This window comes from Cherax quadricarinatus, chromosome 11 (assembly GCF_038502225.1).
Source record: "Cherax quadricarinatus isolate ZL_2023a chromosome 11, ASM3850222v1, whole genome shotgun sequence".
In the NCBI taxonomy this organism is placed as follows: domain Eukaryota; kingdom Metazoa; phylum Arthropoda; class Malacostraca; order Decapoda; family Parastacidae; genus Cherax; species Cherax quadricarinatus.
The window spans coordinates 47,233,787-47,249,975 of NC_091302.1; the positions used below are offsets into that span (position 1 = coordinate 47,233,787).

At 37.9% G+C, this 16,189-nt stretch overlaps 1 protein-coding gene across 1 annotated transcript in view; it reads left to right on the forward strand.

The window, feature by feature from the left end:
- The window catches only part of Cap-D3 (Chromosome associated protein D3), a 114,816-nt gene extending 99,081 nt beyond the window's left edge, over nt 1–15,735 (forward strand). The window contains exons 13-14 of the mRNA XM_070084089.1: nt 3,731–3,868; nt 6,195–15,735. Of these exons, the coding sequence (XP_069940190.1) occupies nt 3,731–3,868; nt 6,195–7,313 (1,257 nt within the window). The 3' untranslated portion in view covers nt 7,314–15,735. The remainder of the gene's footprint in view (nt 1–3,730; nt 3,869–6,194) is intronic.
- Nucleotides 15,736–16,189: the final 454 nt, after the last annotated feature.

Here is a 16,189-nt window from a genome sequence, read left to right on the forward strand (position 1 = left end):
ACTAATTTTAATAATAAATGAACTTAACATACCTTTATTGAAGACTCTTGTTGGCATATGGAAGAAGGTGAGGAGGGGAGAGGGAGGAGAGCTTATTGTTTGGAAGGGGAATCCCCCACCATAAGGTCTTCAAGTATCAAAGCCCTCTCTGGGGTTACTTCCCTTCTTTGTCTTTTACTGCCGCTAGGACCAGCTTGAGAGTCACTGTACCTCTGTCGCACAAAAAAACTGTCCAGAGAGTCTGTTTCTGGTCTCTTTAAGATCTGCCTGAAGTGGGACAAAGTTTTGTCACTGAACATGTTGCAGATATGGCTTACTTGAGCTTGGTCAGGATGATATTTCTCCACAAAACTTTGCAACTCACTCCACTTTGCACACATGTCCTTAATCACTGAAGGGACATTCTCCCCACTCTCTTTTTCCTCCTCCTCTGAAGCAATTTCCTCAGCTGTGATCTGTTGCTGTTGCAGATGAAGGTCTTGCAGCTCTTCAGTGGTTAGCTCTTCCCTGTGGTCCTCCACCAACTCGTCCACATCCTGGCTTATTTTGCAGTTGCACTCAATAAACAACAACAAAAAACAATGGATTACAGTGGAACCTCAAATATCGAACTTAATCCGTTCCAGGAGCTAGTTCTAAATTCGAAAAGTCAAAAGCGAAGCAATATTTCACATAAGAAATAATGGAAATACAATTAATCTGTTCCAGAAACCCAAAAATATTCACAAAAAAAAAATACATTTTATTGAGATTAATTACAGTTTTACATACAACAAATATAGTATTCAATTATATATTAATAAATGTAAATAAACATATAAAATAACATTTTTACGTACCTTTATTGAAGATTGGTGATGGCATCTGGAAGTACAATGCCTGCACTTTAAAGGAGGGGTTTGGGATATTGGCAGTTTGGAGGGATATGTTGTGTATCTTTATACGTACGTATATGCTTCTAAACTGTTGTATTCTGAGCACCTCTGCAAAAGCAGTGGTAATGTGTGAGTGTGGTGAAAGTGTTGAATGATGATGAAAGTATTTTCTTTTTGGGGATTTTCTTTCTTTTTTGGGTCACCCTGCCTCGGTGGGAGACGACCGAATTGTTGAAAAAAAAAAAAAAATATCTGGAAGATAGGGTGGAGGAGAGAGGGAGTTGGAGTTAGTGTTTGGAAGGAGAATCCCCCTCCATGAGGACTTCAGGTATCAAAGCCCTCTCTGGGGTTACTTCCCTTCTCTGTCTTTTAATGCCACTAGGACCAGCTTGAGAGTCACTGGACCCCTGTCTCACACAATAACTGTCCACAGTCCTCTGTTTCTGGTGCCTCTTTAAGATTTCCCTAAAATGAGACATGGTTTTGTCACTGAACTTGTTGCAAAGTGTATGCCACTATGCTTCTTAAATCTGTCAAACCAGCCTCTGCTGGCCTTAAATTCACTATCAGCACTGGTTCCAGGAGTTTTCAGTACCAGATCGGCATGCAACTTCCTTGTCTTGCCGCAAATGATGGTCTCTGAAACACTGTCACCTGCCATCTCTTTATCCTTGATCCACACCAGCAACAACTTCTCAACCTGATCGATTGTCTGCGGTCTTTTTTTGGTTAGCATATTAACACCTTTCGCAAGATCAGCTTCTTTGATTTGTTCTTTCTTTGCCAGGATAGAACTGATGGTCGACTTGTTTTTCCCATACATCCTGGCAAGCTCAACAAGTCTCACACCACTCTCATACTTCTGTATTATTTCCTTCTTCACATCTGTGGTGTTTCTCACTTTCTTTACCACAGGGGTACCACTAGCAAGTTTCTTTGGACCCATGGTAGCTTATTTCACAGTCCCACAAGCAATAAACACAATGAAATAATCGTAAAATGTTTGAATGAGAGCGCAGGTTAGTGTTCACTCAAGCATCAACAAAACCAGACTAGCTCATGGTGCCTGTGTAGGGACGCAGACAGAGCGGGCTGCCGGACAGGTCCGGTACCCGGCAGTTCGAAAATAGGGGTGAGTTTGATAATAGGGACAAAGTTGGTTCGAAAAAAGCGTTCGATTTTCGAAGAGTTTGATAAGTGATACGCTCGAAATTTGAGGTTCCACTGTATAATGAAATGTTTGGATGAATGCATGGAGTCTTGCTCACTCACCCAGAGATACAGCCAGACTGACTCACGAACGCGGCGGAGTGGCGGGTGGACGCGTCCAATACGGCCAATTTCTGAGTTGCCGGCCGAAATCCAGGTTAGAATTTCGGCCAAAAAAGCAGCCGAAATCCGATTTGGCTGATATCCAGAACAGCCGATATCTGAGGGTCCACTCTACTACAACTATAAAAGATATAAACCATTCACATGCAAATATATAATTATGCAAGGCACCAAACCCAGTGGAAACAATGAGAGCAAGGAGTGGTGGAGGTTTGATCCTTGTTTTAGCTAAGTGCAAGACAGGAACACTATCTAGTTGTACTCACTTATGCTGTATAGTCCTTGTGGCTTAGCGCTTCTTTTTGATTATAATAATAATAATAATAATGTACTCACTTATTGCAGTATGCATGTTAATGTGGCATGTCTTTGTTAGAGAAAACTACAAAGAATACCAGCAGTGTGTAGCCAGTGTCTATAATTATTTTCAGTCAAATAGAATGCTGTTTGTATTTGCTTATGGAAAAATGCTGTGTAAGTGATGTGTATTGCTTGCTACAAATCACCTCTTTCCTACAGTCTAAATATAAAGTTTTTTTTATAATTATACCTAAGAAAAGAGTGCAGTTTCATTTGCACTTAATGTAGGCTAATGTTAGTAGTAACCTTTAATTCTTTCCACCAAAATATAATGCTGCATGTTTTTGTTTTGAAATGTAAAAGGGTAGATAGGTGTTTGTATAGTATCTGGTCTTCATGACCTTAACTGAAAAACTGAAAGTGAAAGCTCTTCATCTGTACCGTCTCCCATCAGAATCATGAAGGGGTGGGTGAGTGTCTGCACCAAAGATAATGTCAAAACCATTGTCCCTCATACAATGGGAAAAAGGGAAAACCTTATTGTAAAGTTTGCCTTTTATAGCATTTACAGTGGATTGTATTGTAGCTCTTTGGGTATACGTATATGTACACTGAAAAGGTGTATATCTTAATGTATAGATTTTGAAAATTTGCTTTAAAATCTGTCTTAGGTGCTGAAGAATCCTGTTAGTGCATAGATGAATTGCAGCCTTACTGACTCTTCCTTAGTTGATATGCCTTTAATTTAACTGGACTGTGGCTATTATTTCTAAATATGTGTTAGTTTTGTATCTTTAGATTTGTTCCATATATATACTGAGATGCTCTTAGTAATATATTTGTCTGGGTGAACTCAAATGGGTTGAGGGTTTCTGTAAAGGAATTTTCACTTTAGCAGCTTTCTGATTTTCTGTACTTACATGTTTTGAATTCAACATTTTGAAAAGCATCCTCTCATTCACAAAATCCTGAATTAGAAAGATTTTTCAGATTTGAAGTTTAAATGTTTGATTTTGGGATATTAAAATTCTGGAAATCATTTTGAATTCAGAGTTTATTAATAAGCTTTGGAAAAGTTTTAAATACCACATTTGAGTTTCAAATGAAAGATATTGATTTCCCTATTGAGTGATGATATTCATGTCAGTGCCTTGTCAGTTTTGTCAATAATAAGATGTGTGTTCAGTATTACAATGTGCCTACTAAATCTCTGCATTTTGTAGGTGGTGAAGAGGAATGTAATTGAAAATATTGTCCCCATCCTGATTGCAGTCAAGCATAAGCTGGAAGAACATCGCTCACCACTAATGAAATACCTTTTGCTATACCTGAAGGAAATTATGAAGGATTACAAGAATGAGGTAAGCATAAAAAATAGCATAGGGTCCCAATTATTAAAAAACAGGTTAGTTACATTTCTTAAAATTAGTATCTTAACAGAAACAATATTACCTGGACTGTAGAACATGAGAAAAATAGGGTTTGTTTCTTGAACCTCCAAAAAAAAAAAAAAAAATTATGGAATAGGCCATTAAGCTAAAAGTCAAAAGAAAGCTTAATTTTTTTAATACACTGGCTGCCTCCCACTGAAGTTGGGTGACCCATAAAAGGAGCTTTTTCACTATCATTCATTTAATCATTGTCTCCCCAGAAGCATGCTGATATCACAGCTGAAATGACCCTCTGAACAGCAAAGTCCCCACCCCTCTTTCAGAGTATAAGCACTGTACTTCCCACCTCATCTCTAAGAAATTTCCTTGCCAGAGCCAGACAGATTCTCTCAAAAGACATCACTGGGTAAAACAAACAAACAAAAAAAAACTTTAGCCTCCCACTAGCCCTAGACATGCACACATTTATATATTTGCTAAAAACTTGCAAAACTAATACTGTATACCACTTTTTGATAGAGGTGTTACCGCCTGGGTAACACCTCTATCAAAAAGAAGAAAGTCAGGCTGGATATTGTTCTTCTGTTGGCTAGAGCCCCCATTTAATCCTATCACTATCTCCCAGATTGAACTACATTATTGATGCCATTGTTGCTCATGTAGATCTACATTTTAAACACACTGCCCTCAGATATGCTAGGAGCAGTAAATTTTGGCCAAGACATACAAGGATGGGTCTGTGTGGTGACTGTGCACAGTATTAAAAAAAATCCTGCTCCATACAGTGCATGATGGAAAAAACAAACGTCTGACCTTGTATTTACATTTTTATTAATGCTGAATTATAAGTACAGTATTATTTTATTACATACAAAAGGGTATATAAATTGTGTGGAAGGCAGGAGGAAGGGATAAGGGCAATGGAGACTTTGAGTTTTAGGGGCTTGAACATCCAGCAGTGTGTGTGCGAGCATATTAAGTTAGAGCGAGTGGAAGCAAGTGGTTTTCATGACTTGACATGCTGTTGGAGTGTGAAGAGATTTAAGAGAATCTGGTTAGTAAGACTTGAGTCCTGGAGCTGGGAAGTACAAAGCTGCACTTTAAAGGAGGAGTGAGGATGCTGCAGTTTGGAGGGTCATCTGAATTGTGATATCAGCACACTTATGGCAAGACAAGGATTGAATGAATGTTAGTGAATGTGTTTCCTCTTGTTTTGGATTGTTCTGCCTTTGTGGGATATAACCATTTTATTAAAAAAATTCCCTCTGTTAGTTTTAGTTTTTAAACAAATGCATTCACACTTTGTGCATGGTCATTCTCTGCATGTATAGAGCTCACATTTATTTGGTCGAGATTGGTGAAGATCCAACCACAGATTTAATAGTTGAAAACCATGAGTGACAAGGTGCTTACAGCGCAGTATCTAGTAACACTGGGCTCGGGTGAGCTGCTGGTTACACACTACATCCTACCATTCCACTGTGTATATCATCTCTCACATGCTTGTGTATTACTCAATTTTTATCTTTTCATCACCCTGTCTTGTCTCTGGATATAAACCATGGCACAAAAAAACTAGTGATGCTGGAGATGCTAAGAAGAGGATTAAGCATGAATGTTGTACATGAAAATTGTACATGAATGGTTCACATGTGCAACATCTGGGTATCTTTATTGTAGACATTTCGCCAACCAGTGGCTTTATCGATACAAATTCAAGGATATTATTGGAAGACAGAACTATGTACAAAAGATGAGGTAATCAGTCCCTCAGTCTTGAAGTTGGTTAAGAGCACTGTAGTTATGAAGAGTCTGAGGAACAGGCAAGAAAGCTGGCACTTATATACTGGCGTCAGGTTGTGAGGGACTTGTAGTAGACAAAGACATTGTCACTGATAGGCAGGATTTCCCAGTAGGTCATACTCGAGGGACGGGTTGGTAGTAGTTAAGAAGGTTGTGATGTCCTTTGAACATTACAGCATCACCACTTTTTTTATGGGGGGGGGGGAGAAAGGAACATAATCCAATTTAAAATAAAAAGGCACAATATTGTGACCAAAAGTTGGACCGAAATATCATCTTAAGTATCAAGTCTTCTATGTGCAGGTTGTGTGTGTGTAACCCAATTTCTCCCATATATTCCTTAAGCCACATACTGTATTGCATTTTCAGATAGTGCTGATATCAGAAATGGATCCCATGGGATACGTAGTAGCCCATATAATTCTCATCATATTCTATATCATAATATTTTGGCCATAGTAAACTTAGTAAATGAAATGTTTTTTTTCTCTAGGTGAAAGAAATTCTAGCAGGAGACAAGCAGCTGGCAAAGGAAATAGAATTTGATTTGCGTCGGTTTGATCAAGAACAGCAAGAAGGGGCAGTGGAGGAAAATGAAGAAAATACAGTTGCTTGTGATGATCAAGAGGACAAAAATGATCAAGTGCAAACTGATAACCAAAATAATAAAAGAGCTGGGAGTAGTTGCAAAGGATCATTAGGTTCCTCCCATGCACTTGCAGCAAGATTATTAACCCCAGGCAGTGAGAAAGTAATCTCTTCTCCAGTGTCAGTCAGTAAAACATTCCCTACTTCTACTAATACACTTCATAAACAGGCCTTACTTAATGTTAGAGCATTAGCTACTAGAAGGAAAAGTATTGCAGTTCCTCCATGCAATTTTTCTGTTGATAGTTCACATGCATTATCAGGTATAAGACAACGAAGAGCTAGTGTCAGTGACTTCAGAGAAACAAGGAGTGAAAATGTTATAGCAATAATACCAGTGAAAGATAAGACACCTGTAGCCCCACACCTAAGTGAAAGTAACTCACTCTTGAATGAACAGGACAAAACAGAACATACCCCTCAAAAAGTTAAAAGTAGGGAAGACTTACTGCGTGCTATTAGCACTCCACAAGCTGAGAATAGTGTTATTAATAACATTACATTTGTGAATGAAACACAAGAAGTAAGTGCCATTAACCTAGATTCAACCAATTCACATGTTGATATAGGACAATCCAGACAACCAAAATTGCTACTTCATCTTCAGAATCCTGAAGCTTATGCAAAAGAATCAGATTTCAGCCGTATACGAAAATCTGCTAGAAGAGATCTTAATTCAGGAGTAATAAAGATTAGTACAGGCAGTTCCAAAATAACTCAAAAGACAGGACGGCTTTATGAATCTGCTTCAAGTGAGGCCACAGATAGTGAGGACGAATCTGTTGCTTCACAAAGTTCTGAATCATCAGCCAGAAATACCCAAAAGATACAGAAATCAGAAATTCGTGGTAAAGTTAAGCGCACAAGAGAAATGGCATCCCTCAGCCCTGTTCCTGCCAAGGTACCACCTAAAAGAGGAGCAATAAAGCCTACTCAGAAAAGAAGTAAAACAAGGAGTAAGTAATACAAAATGTATGTTTAGAATTGCATGGTTGTTAAATTGAATTTATATTAAAGAATAAGCACCAAACAGTTTAAATTCATAAAAATCTTAGTTATCTGGTCAATTAAAGTACATTAATACTTTTATTGGCTAGATAATGTGTACAGTATTTGTATAGCATTAGCTTCACGCTCAAACTACCATTCTTGGTGATTTGATCCTTTTTCTTGTCTACTCACTGCCCTTTAAAGAAATATTATTTTTAATTTTTATCATTCATTATCTTTAAATGACCCTTTTTGTTATTTACAATACAAAGTGGAATTGTACTAAGTGCTAATATTATCTTCAATTGCAATAAAATTATAATACAGGTCCGCCATCACAAATCCGGCAATCAGTTATTCGGTTCCTTCAGTTATTTGGCACTAATTTTGGCTAGCATAATTTCAAATTTCCAGGGTCGCCACACCAACCTGCTGGTACTGTTTGGTGGCGCTACTTGCTGCATAAATCATTCCAATTTCTTTTTCTCCATTTATTGTTTTAACCTGCTTACTTTTAGCCCTACCATGGTTCCAATGAATAAAAGAGATGCTTCTCATTATGTAAAGCACCTATGCAGTACATTATCCATTAAAGATAAGGAGGCTTTGAAGCCACTGTCAGTTGCCATGAGCTCAGTCACATGAAGCAGGAGAATATACTTTATTATTACGCTAATATCAACACTACAGCTTATTTGTCTGTCACAATTGATCTAATATGACATAATAAACAATATAAATAACATAAAACATGTTAAATACTCGAGAATGAATAATATTTGGCATAATACCGAGCAGTTCGATGGAGGTATGAAGTGGATATGGTATACAAGTACCATTCTCCTATCCCTGTCTTGGGGGCTTATATTAGAGAAAACGGAGTATAGCACAGGGCTAACTGTGATATACACTCGTACTGCACCATAAACCTGAAACAAAAAAGTTATTTTCTCGATATAGATTATCACACATAGCGGCATATGTGTAGAGAACCTAGGATAACCCAAAAAAGTCAACGTGGCTTATTTTTAGTACCTGGCTTGGGTTAGCCATATATGATTTTTGGTAAATATTCGATTCCCAGCCAGGGTAGAAACATTAGGCGTGTTTCTTTACACCTGTTGTCTATGTTTACCCATCAGTAAATAGGTACCTGGGTGTTAGCCAACTAGTTTGGGTGTTATCCTGGGACACTGACCTAATTTTCTTGAAATACTCTGCATAACAAGCGGCTTTCTATATAGTAGTATGTCACTGATGTCAGCTAGGCCTGTATACCTTGTACATGTACGTGTAGTAAATAAAGATATTATTATTATTATATTATTTTCTCAGTTGTTTGTTGGGTTATCTTATTCAAACTTGGGTAATGTATGATAGATTATTATTATTATAATCAAGGGGAAGCGCTAAACCCGTAGGATTATACAGCGCCTGGGGGGGATGTGGAAGGCATTCAGGCTTAATTCGGGGAACTGGAGCACAGATCCAATTCCCTAAATCAAGAGCCCCTCACCAACATCAAGGAACCTTCCCTGAGGGGAATGTATGATGGAAAGATACTTCTTAACGTACACCAAAAATGAAAGAAATCAGACCATAAATAGCGGAGTTCACTTCTCAGCCATTAGCAGCCGCTTAGCGGTATATTTTTGTATGTTTATGGTTATATTCTCGTTTTTTCAGTCTCATTTGATAGAAAGAAAGATATATTACAGAAATAGATATGATTTTGATTGCTTTCATGATGAAAAGTACCTTGAAATTGCGCTCACAGTAGCGAAAATGTTCTGTTCTTTAGCGAAGCTCAAGAGTAAACAAATGACGTCACCGTCCAATACCTGTCTGCCTGCCAGTGTAAATTCCAATACGGAGTCAAGAATGGGTTGACATTATTTATACAATTATTACAATAATGCAGCAGTCTGCATAACAGTAAATCTTCTATTTTTTTTTTTAATAAAAATTCCAAATGGTAAGCAAGAGTAATATAAGAGGGGCCTGGAGCCATGACTAATGAACAGAGAAAATGTTATTTTAGTGCCAGGAATGTCTGTATTGTTTATTCTGGACCCTATTTTGAAATTGGCATCTGTTGAAATTTGTGTGAAATCGGCCAAATTGCCAATTTATGACCACTTTATTGGGTAGTTAAAGTAAGTGAATGGGCGGTTTCTTGTACTCATTTGACAGACTAGAAGTAAATAAATTTATTCAGGTATACACAAATACAGTTACATAGATTATCATACATAGCAGTGTATGTATAGAGAACCTAAGATAACCCAGAAAAGTCAAAGTGATTTATTTCCAGTACCTGGCTTGGGCTTGCCATATATGATTTTTGGTAAATATTTTTTTTTCTCAGTTGTTTGTTGGGCTATCTCATTGAAACTTGGGCAATGTATGATGGAAACATGCTTCTTAATGTACAACAAAAATAAAAAAGACGGACGATAAATAAGGGAGTTCACTTCTCGGCCATTAGCCGCCTCTTTGCAATATATTTTCATATGGTTTATATGGTTGTATTCTTATTTTTTTAACTCGTTTGATAGAATGGAAGGTATATTACAGAAATGTTCGATTTTTGCAGATGTTCAATGAACTTTGTGTAAGTCAAGTTGGTTAATTTTATTAAGTGTATTGTAACCTAACCACTCAGTAATCCGGTACACTACAGGTCTCAATGATGCCGGATTTGTGATGGAGGACCTGTACATATATTATTTACAAGAAGACTAGTCGATTTGTTAAAAAAGATTGTGGTATTTCATTAAGTGATACTACTACATAGTTGCTAAGAAAATAGCCAGGTACAGTAATTATTTTAATTTCATTTGTCAGCATTTCTTGCACATGGCAAAAACAAACCAAAAATATCACTAAGCTTGAACAATTGCTTATGAGTTCTTTTATTTTCCTGCAGGGTTGGCATATCCAGAAATTAAATTTTCTGTGTGCTTGTGGCAGAATTTATATTTTTTCTTAGAGTTGAGAGTTCACATTGTTTGAATTGAATAAGATTAAAATGAGTGAAATCTGATAAAAACTTGGGTTTTTATGGCGTGTTGAAGTTGGCTGAAATTGATGCAGTGTCGACAACATTAGTAAAGTGCCAATTAGTTTTTTTTTTTTTCTAAGCCAAATAAAGTTGCAATGTGTGGTGTAAATATTATGCAGAAAATTTGGAGTGTGGAAGTTAGGAGAAGGTGTGGAGTTAATAAAAGTATTAGTCAGAGGGCTGAAGAGGGGTTGTTGAGGTGGTTTGGTCATTTAGAGAGACTGGATCAAAGTAGAATGACATGGAGAGCGTATAAATCTGTAGGGAAAGGAAGGCGGGGTAGGGGTTGTCCTCAAAAAGGTTGGAGGGAGAGGGTAAAGGTTTTGTGGGTGAAGGGCTTGGACTTCCAGCAAGCGTGCGTAAGCGTGTTAGATAGGAGTGAATGGAGACAAATGGTATTTGGGACCTGACGAGCTGTTTTAGTGTGAGCAGGGTAATACTTAGCCAGTTTCCCTGAATCCCTTCACTATTTTTATATAGCCGGACTTGAGTCCTGAAAATGGGAAGTACAATGCCGGCACTTTAAAGGAGGGGTTTGGGATATTGGCAGTTTGGAGGGATCTGTTGTATTCTGAGAACCTCTGCAAAAACAGTGATTATGTATGAGTGAGGTGAAAGTGTTGAATGATGACGAAAGTATTTTCTTTTTGGGTTACCCTGCCTCGGTGGGAGACGGCTGACTTGTTAAAAAAAATAAAAAAAATATTGCATGAATGAGTCTTACTTGGATTATGATCAGAGGCTCATCTATAAAAATTTTCTTGAATGGATAAAAGAATTCACTGAATTTTTTTTTTCACTTGCATAATCACTTCCCATTATGTAGAGAAATTCATCTGGGATTGCTGTTATTAGAGAAATGCAACGTGCATAGTAATAACAGAAAGCAATAACTCCGTGTGATTTAACTGACAGCTATTATTGCTATACGTCTATCTGCACCCCAATACTTAGCCATGTTATTCTTATGGGAACATGGTAGGTGTGCCAAAGTACAGTGGACCCTCAACTAACGCTATTAATCCGTTCCTGAGAGCTCATCGTTAGTCAAAATAATCGTTAGTCAAGTTAATTTTCCCCATAAGAAATAACGGAAATCAAATTAATCCGTGGAAGACACCCAAAAGTATTGAAAAAAAAAAAATTAACACATGAAATATTAATTTTAATACACACAAACTGAAGAAGACATGCACAGTTACATGACACTTACCTTTATTGAAGATCTGGTGATGATTGATGGGATGGGAAGAGGGGAGTGTGTTGATGGTCTTAGTGTTTAGAAGGGGAATCCCCTTCCATTAGGACTTGAGGTGGCAAGTCCTTTTTCGGGGTTACTTCCCTTCTTCTTTTAATGCCACTAGGACCAGCTTGAGAGTCACTGGACCTCTGTCGCACAACATATCTGCCCATAGAGGCCTGTACCTCCCGTTCCTTTATGACATTCCTAAAGTGTTTCACAACATTGTCAGTGTCACCATTAAACACTTGTTCAGGTTTCAGTCCTTCACTGTCTATGTACTCCTTGAATTCCTGCACATATTTTTCAGCTGCTTTTTGGTCCAAACTGGCAGCCTCACCACGCCTTATCACACTATGTATGCCACTACGATTCTTAAATCTCTCAAACCAACCTTTGCTGGCCTTAAATTCACTCACATCACCACTAGTTGCTGGCATTTTTCTAATTAAATCGTCATGCAACTTCCTAGCCTTTTCACGTATGATCGCTTGAGAGATGCTATCTCCTGCTATCTGTTTTTCGTTTATCCATACCAATAACAGTCTCTCAACATCTTCTATCACTTGCGATCTCAGTTTCGAAAACATAGTTGCACCTTTGGCAAGAACAGCTTCCTTGATTGCCGTTTTCTTGGCCACAATAGTAGCGATGGTTGATTGGGGTTTTGTGTACAGCCTGGCCAGCTCGGAGACATGCACTCCACTTTCATACTTATCAATGATCTCTTTCTTCATATCCATAGTAATTCTCACCCTTTTTGCTGTAGGGTTGGCACTAGAAGCTTTCTTGGGGCCCATGGTGACTTATTTTGCAGGTGCAATCACTAAAAAGGCTGTGATAATATGAAATGTTCCGATTGTATGCTTGGAAGCAACCGCGGTGGCTGGCTGGCTTGTAAACACTGGCCAGAAGTGGATGCGTCTCAGACATTATTATTATTATTATTATAATCAAAAAGAAGCGCTAAGCCACAAGGGCGTCTCAGACAGAACGAATAGTGTTGGTCGACTTTTTTAGCGCTAATCGAGGCAAAAATTTTGCGATAAAATATATCGCTAGTCAGATTTATCATTAATCGATGCCATCGCTGGTCGAGGGTCCACCAATATTGCCTAGTTTTGGTGGTATCAATCAACCTGAAACTGAATAATTGTATTGGTGGGCATTGACCATTTTGATATCAGAATCAGTATTGGCTAATTTTGACGGTGTCAGTATCAGCAAAAAAAATTAGGTATTCTAGCCCTAGTATGTAGCATCAGCATTAGTGTTGCAGAGAATAAATACAGCTCTGCAGCAATAATGTCTTTCCACTTTCAAAGCTGAGATTTCACTTAAATATAATGTTGGCCACTGTATACTTGTAATGGTTATTTTTTTAATCATCAATAATTTTCAACAGTGTATTACTGAAGAATTGCCAATAGTAGTCAAGTTCAGTAGAACTGCCCATAATTGGACAATTTGGTTGAATTCCACTGTTACTATCATCAAACTGAAACATTTGACACAAGTGAGGTACTATTTGCATTCTAGTTCCACATCCTTTTGGTCCATAGTTGTATATTTGCTGGTGCTGCAGGGCTATTGATTCTAGTAGTCAGTGTTCTTGGCACAGCTGATGGTGCCGTCATATCTGAGGGTAGTGTTAGTGTTGTCACGGCTGAGGGTGGTGGTGTCATGGCTGGTGGTGGTGTCACAGTTGGGGTTGTCGTCATGGCAGCTAATGATGTCACAGCTGTTGTCATGGCTGAAGTCACAGCTGTTGTTGGTGCTGCATGTGTTTTTCTAATGTAAGCACCATCAGTTTTACAATCACTATCTCTCTTTCCTGCTACAGTATCATCTTGTCTAGATGCCTTAACATACAACAGTGTAACAGCACACAAATGAGAACTAGAGCTATCGTGATGCCACACCAGGGTTTATTTGTTGGGGGAATATTCTGTAACATTACATTGAATTTGGTGTTCTTCCTCTTATAAGTAGACTCCTGGCTGTCCACACTCATATTACTCCAATCACAATTGCCTAATTTCTGAGAAAGGAGCCTTCTTGTTTATTGTGTAGCAAGACCATAGGTGGACAGCACTGCTATATCTTGTGTTGGGTATCATTCTTGTGAGGGCATCATTCTTGGTCATGCAACCATTGTTCCCTTTAAAATGAAAAAAAGATCCTCCATTATCACACTCCTCAGTGTCACTGGTGTTAGTATTCCACAGTATTGTATTTCATAGCGAGAAACATTGGTAAGCAGACAACCTTTGTGAGCCTTTGTTTACTGTTTGATATTAACCACAATGCCCTCATGCCCATGCAGCTTGGATATTTTTCCTAGGAAGAACAAGGTAGCTAGCAACCTAAATAACTCTGCAGAAGCCTAAAAAAAAAAAAAAAAAAGTATTAGTATGTCAGATACTTTCATGTCATCCTAGTACATTGGTCACAATTAATGGGTTAAATACCCAGCCCACCCTTATTTAATAAAAAAAATACATAAAAGTGGTGATTTTGAGTAGTAGCTTAGTTTTCAAATACTGTACTAAAAAAAAAAAAAAAAAAAATAAAAAAAAAATCTACTTGGGTAGGTAATTTGGCAGATTTTTACAAGTGTTTTGTTTTTAATCCATAAAATGGCATTTGTGGGCTCTACGAATGGTGATTTCTTCCAAAACACTGATCTATATAAGTGAACTCACAGAACCAAGTGTTATATGCATTTGGAACATTTCCAGAAACACACACAAAAGATGTTTTGGGTAATAGATATGGGTGAAAAGATTACAATATTTATAGATGTGACAGAAAAATATATCACAGGAGGAGTGAGACTTTGTGAAAAAGATATTTTGCTATAGTAGAAGTTGTAGGTATTGGTTGAAAACAAGAATCTAGTAATTATATATGAATATAAACCTACCCCAATGGGTGAGGAACTCACAAAACAGATAAGGAATATAAATAGTTGTCTTGAAAATCCCATACACAGTAATACCCTCTATGAATTATTATCAAAAAGAAGCGCTAAGCCACAAGGACTATACAGCGCTGCAGGGCAGGAAGGAAGCGAGGGCATCAGGTGGCAAAAGGGAGATGGATGAGTAATAGGTTATGGATAACAGCGGGGTAGTGGATGGTGAAAGGGTAAAGGGCAGCAAGAGACTGAACTAGAAAGGGCTGAGGGGAGTGCGAAAAGTATCATCAGAGTTTATGGAGTAAATCAGTCGTTGTCAAGAAGTCAATGAGAGAGTCAGGATTAAAGGAGGGTCCATCAGCAAGAAGGGAAGGTAAAGAGAGAGTAGTAGAACGAAGACAATGTTGGAGGTAAATTCTGCGTGCTCGTTGATAGAGAGGGCAGTCTAACAGAATGTGGCTAATCGATACTGGAACTTGACACTGCTCACAGAGAGGAACAGGGTGCCTCTCCATGAGTAAGACGAGTGTGGCCAATGCGAAGGCGGGAGACCCTCTATGAAGATTTCAATCTCCTTAATTTGAAATGGAAAATGGTAAATCAGAATTTTACTAGAAATAGTTCCTGGAAGCCTGTTAGCTTAATAGATACATACCAGACAGTTAATGGAACTTTATGAAAAGTGTGCTTTGAACTGTCAGGTAACAACTTACTAGAAATGAAAATACTCTGGAAACAAGTAAAGGTTCACATCCCTTTATCCGAAATTCTGAAATTCGAAAAGTTTCAAACACAAAAGTTTTTTCATGGAGTGTGGAGCGTCGGTCATCTCCGTGCTGGGTCACATCGCCACGTGGCGGCGTTGAGAATCATTCTGAAATTCGAAACAATTTGAAATTTTGAAACAATACAGGCTCCAAGGGTTTTGAATAAAGGGATGTACACCTGTATATTTCATTTACAAAGAAAAACCCAAATTCACTTGTCCTGAGGGTGCAAACATCCAGCCCACCAACACCATAGAACAAAACAAAGGGATGTACATTTTATCTATAGTGGTACCTGACTTCCTTCATATTCTTTATATAGCCCTTCATTTGTATTCCATTTATATTAGAATATTTGATAAAACCCCTAATGGGTGTAATGTATAAATAAAATTTTTTATGAAATATGCCTTTTTACTACCATTTCATAATTATATTTACTGTGGCTTTACATTTTTTTTTAGTCACAATTTAAACATGTGCCCCCTTGAGAAAAGTGCCTTGGTGCTATTGAAGGGTTGCTCTTGATTCTAGGCAATAGATTTATTCTCTCCTTGGCTCTAATCTGATTGCCTCCCCTTCCCTATGTGCTGTTTAGTGCTACTCCCTGATTACAATAATAATAATTTTTTTTTTTGCATGCTATGTACAGCATGGGAGAATTACTGTTGAGTTGTATATATGCTTCATTCCAAAATCTGAAAAGGTTTTAAAGATATGCCCTTCAAGGGTATATGCTTTGATACTGGTGAAGAACAGTGTCCAAAGAATTGGAACTACTCTTCCTTTCTTTGGATCAAATCTGATTGCCTCACATTCCTCTGGCATTGTATGACCACTTTGAGTTCAGTGCTGTCAT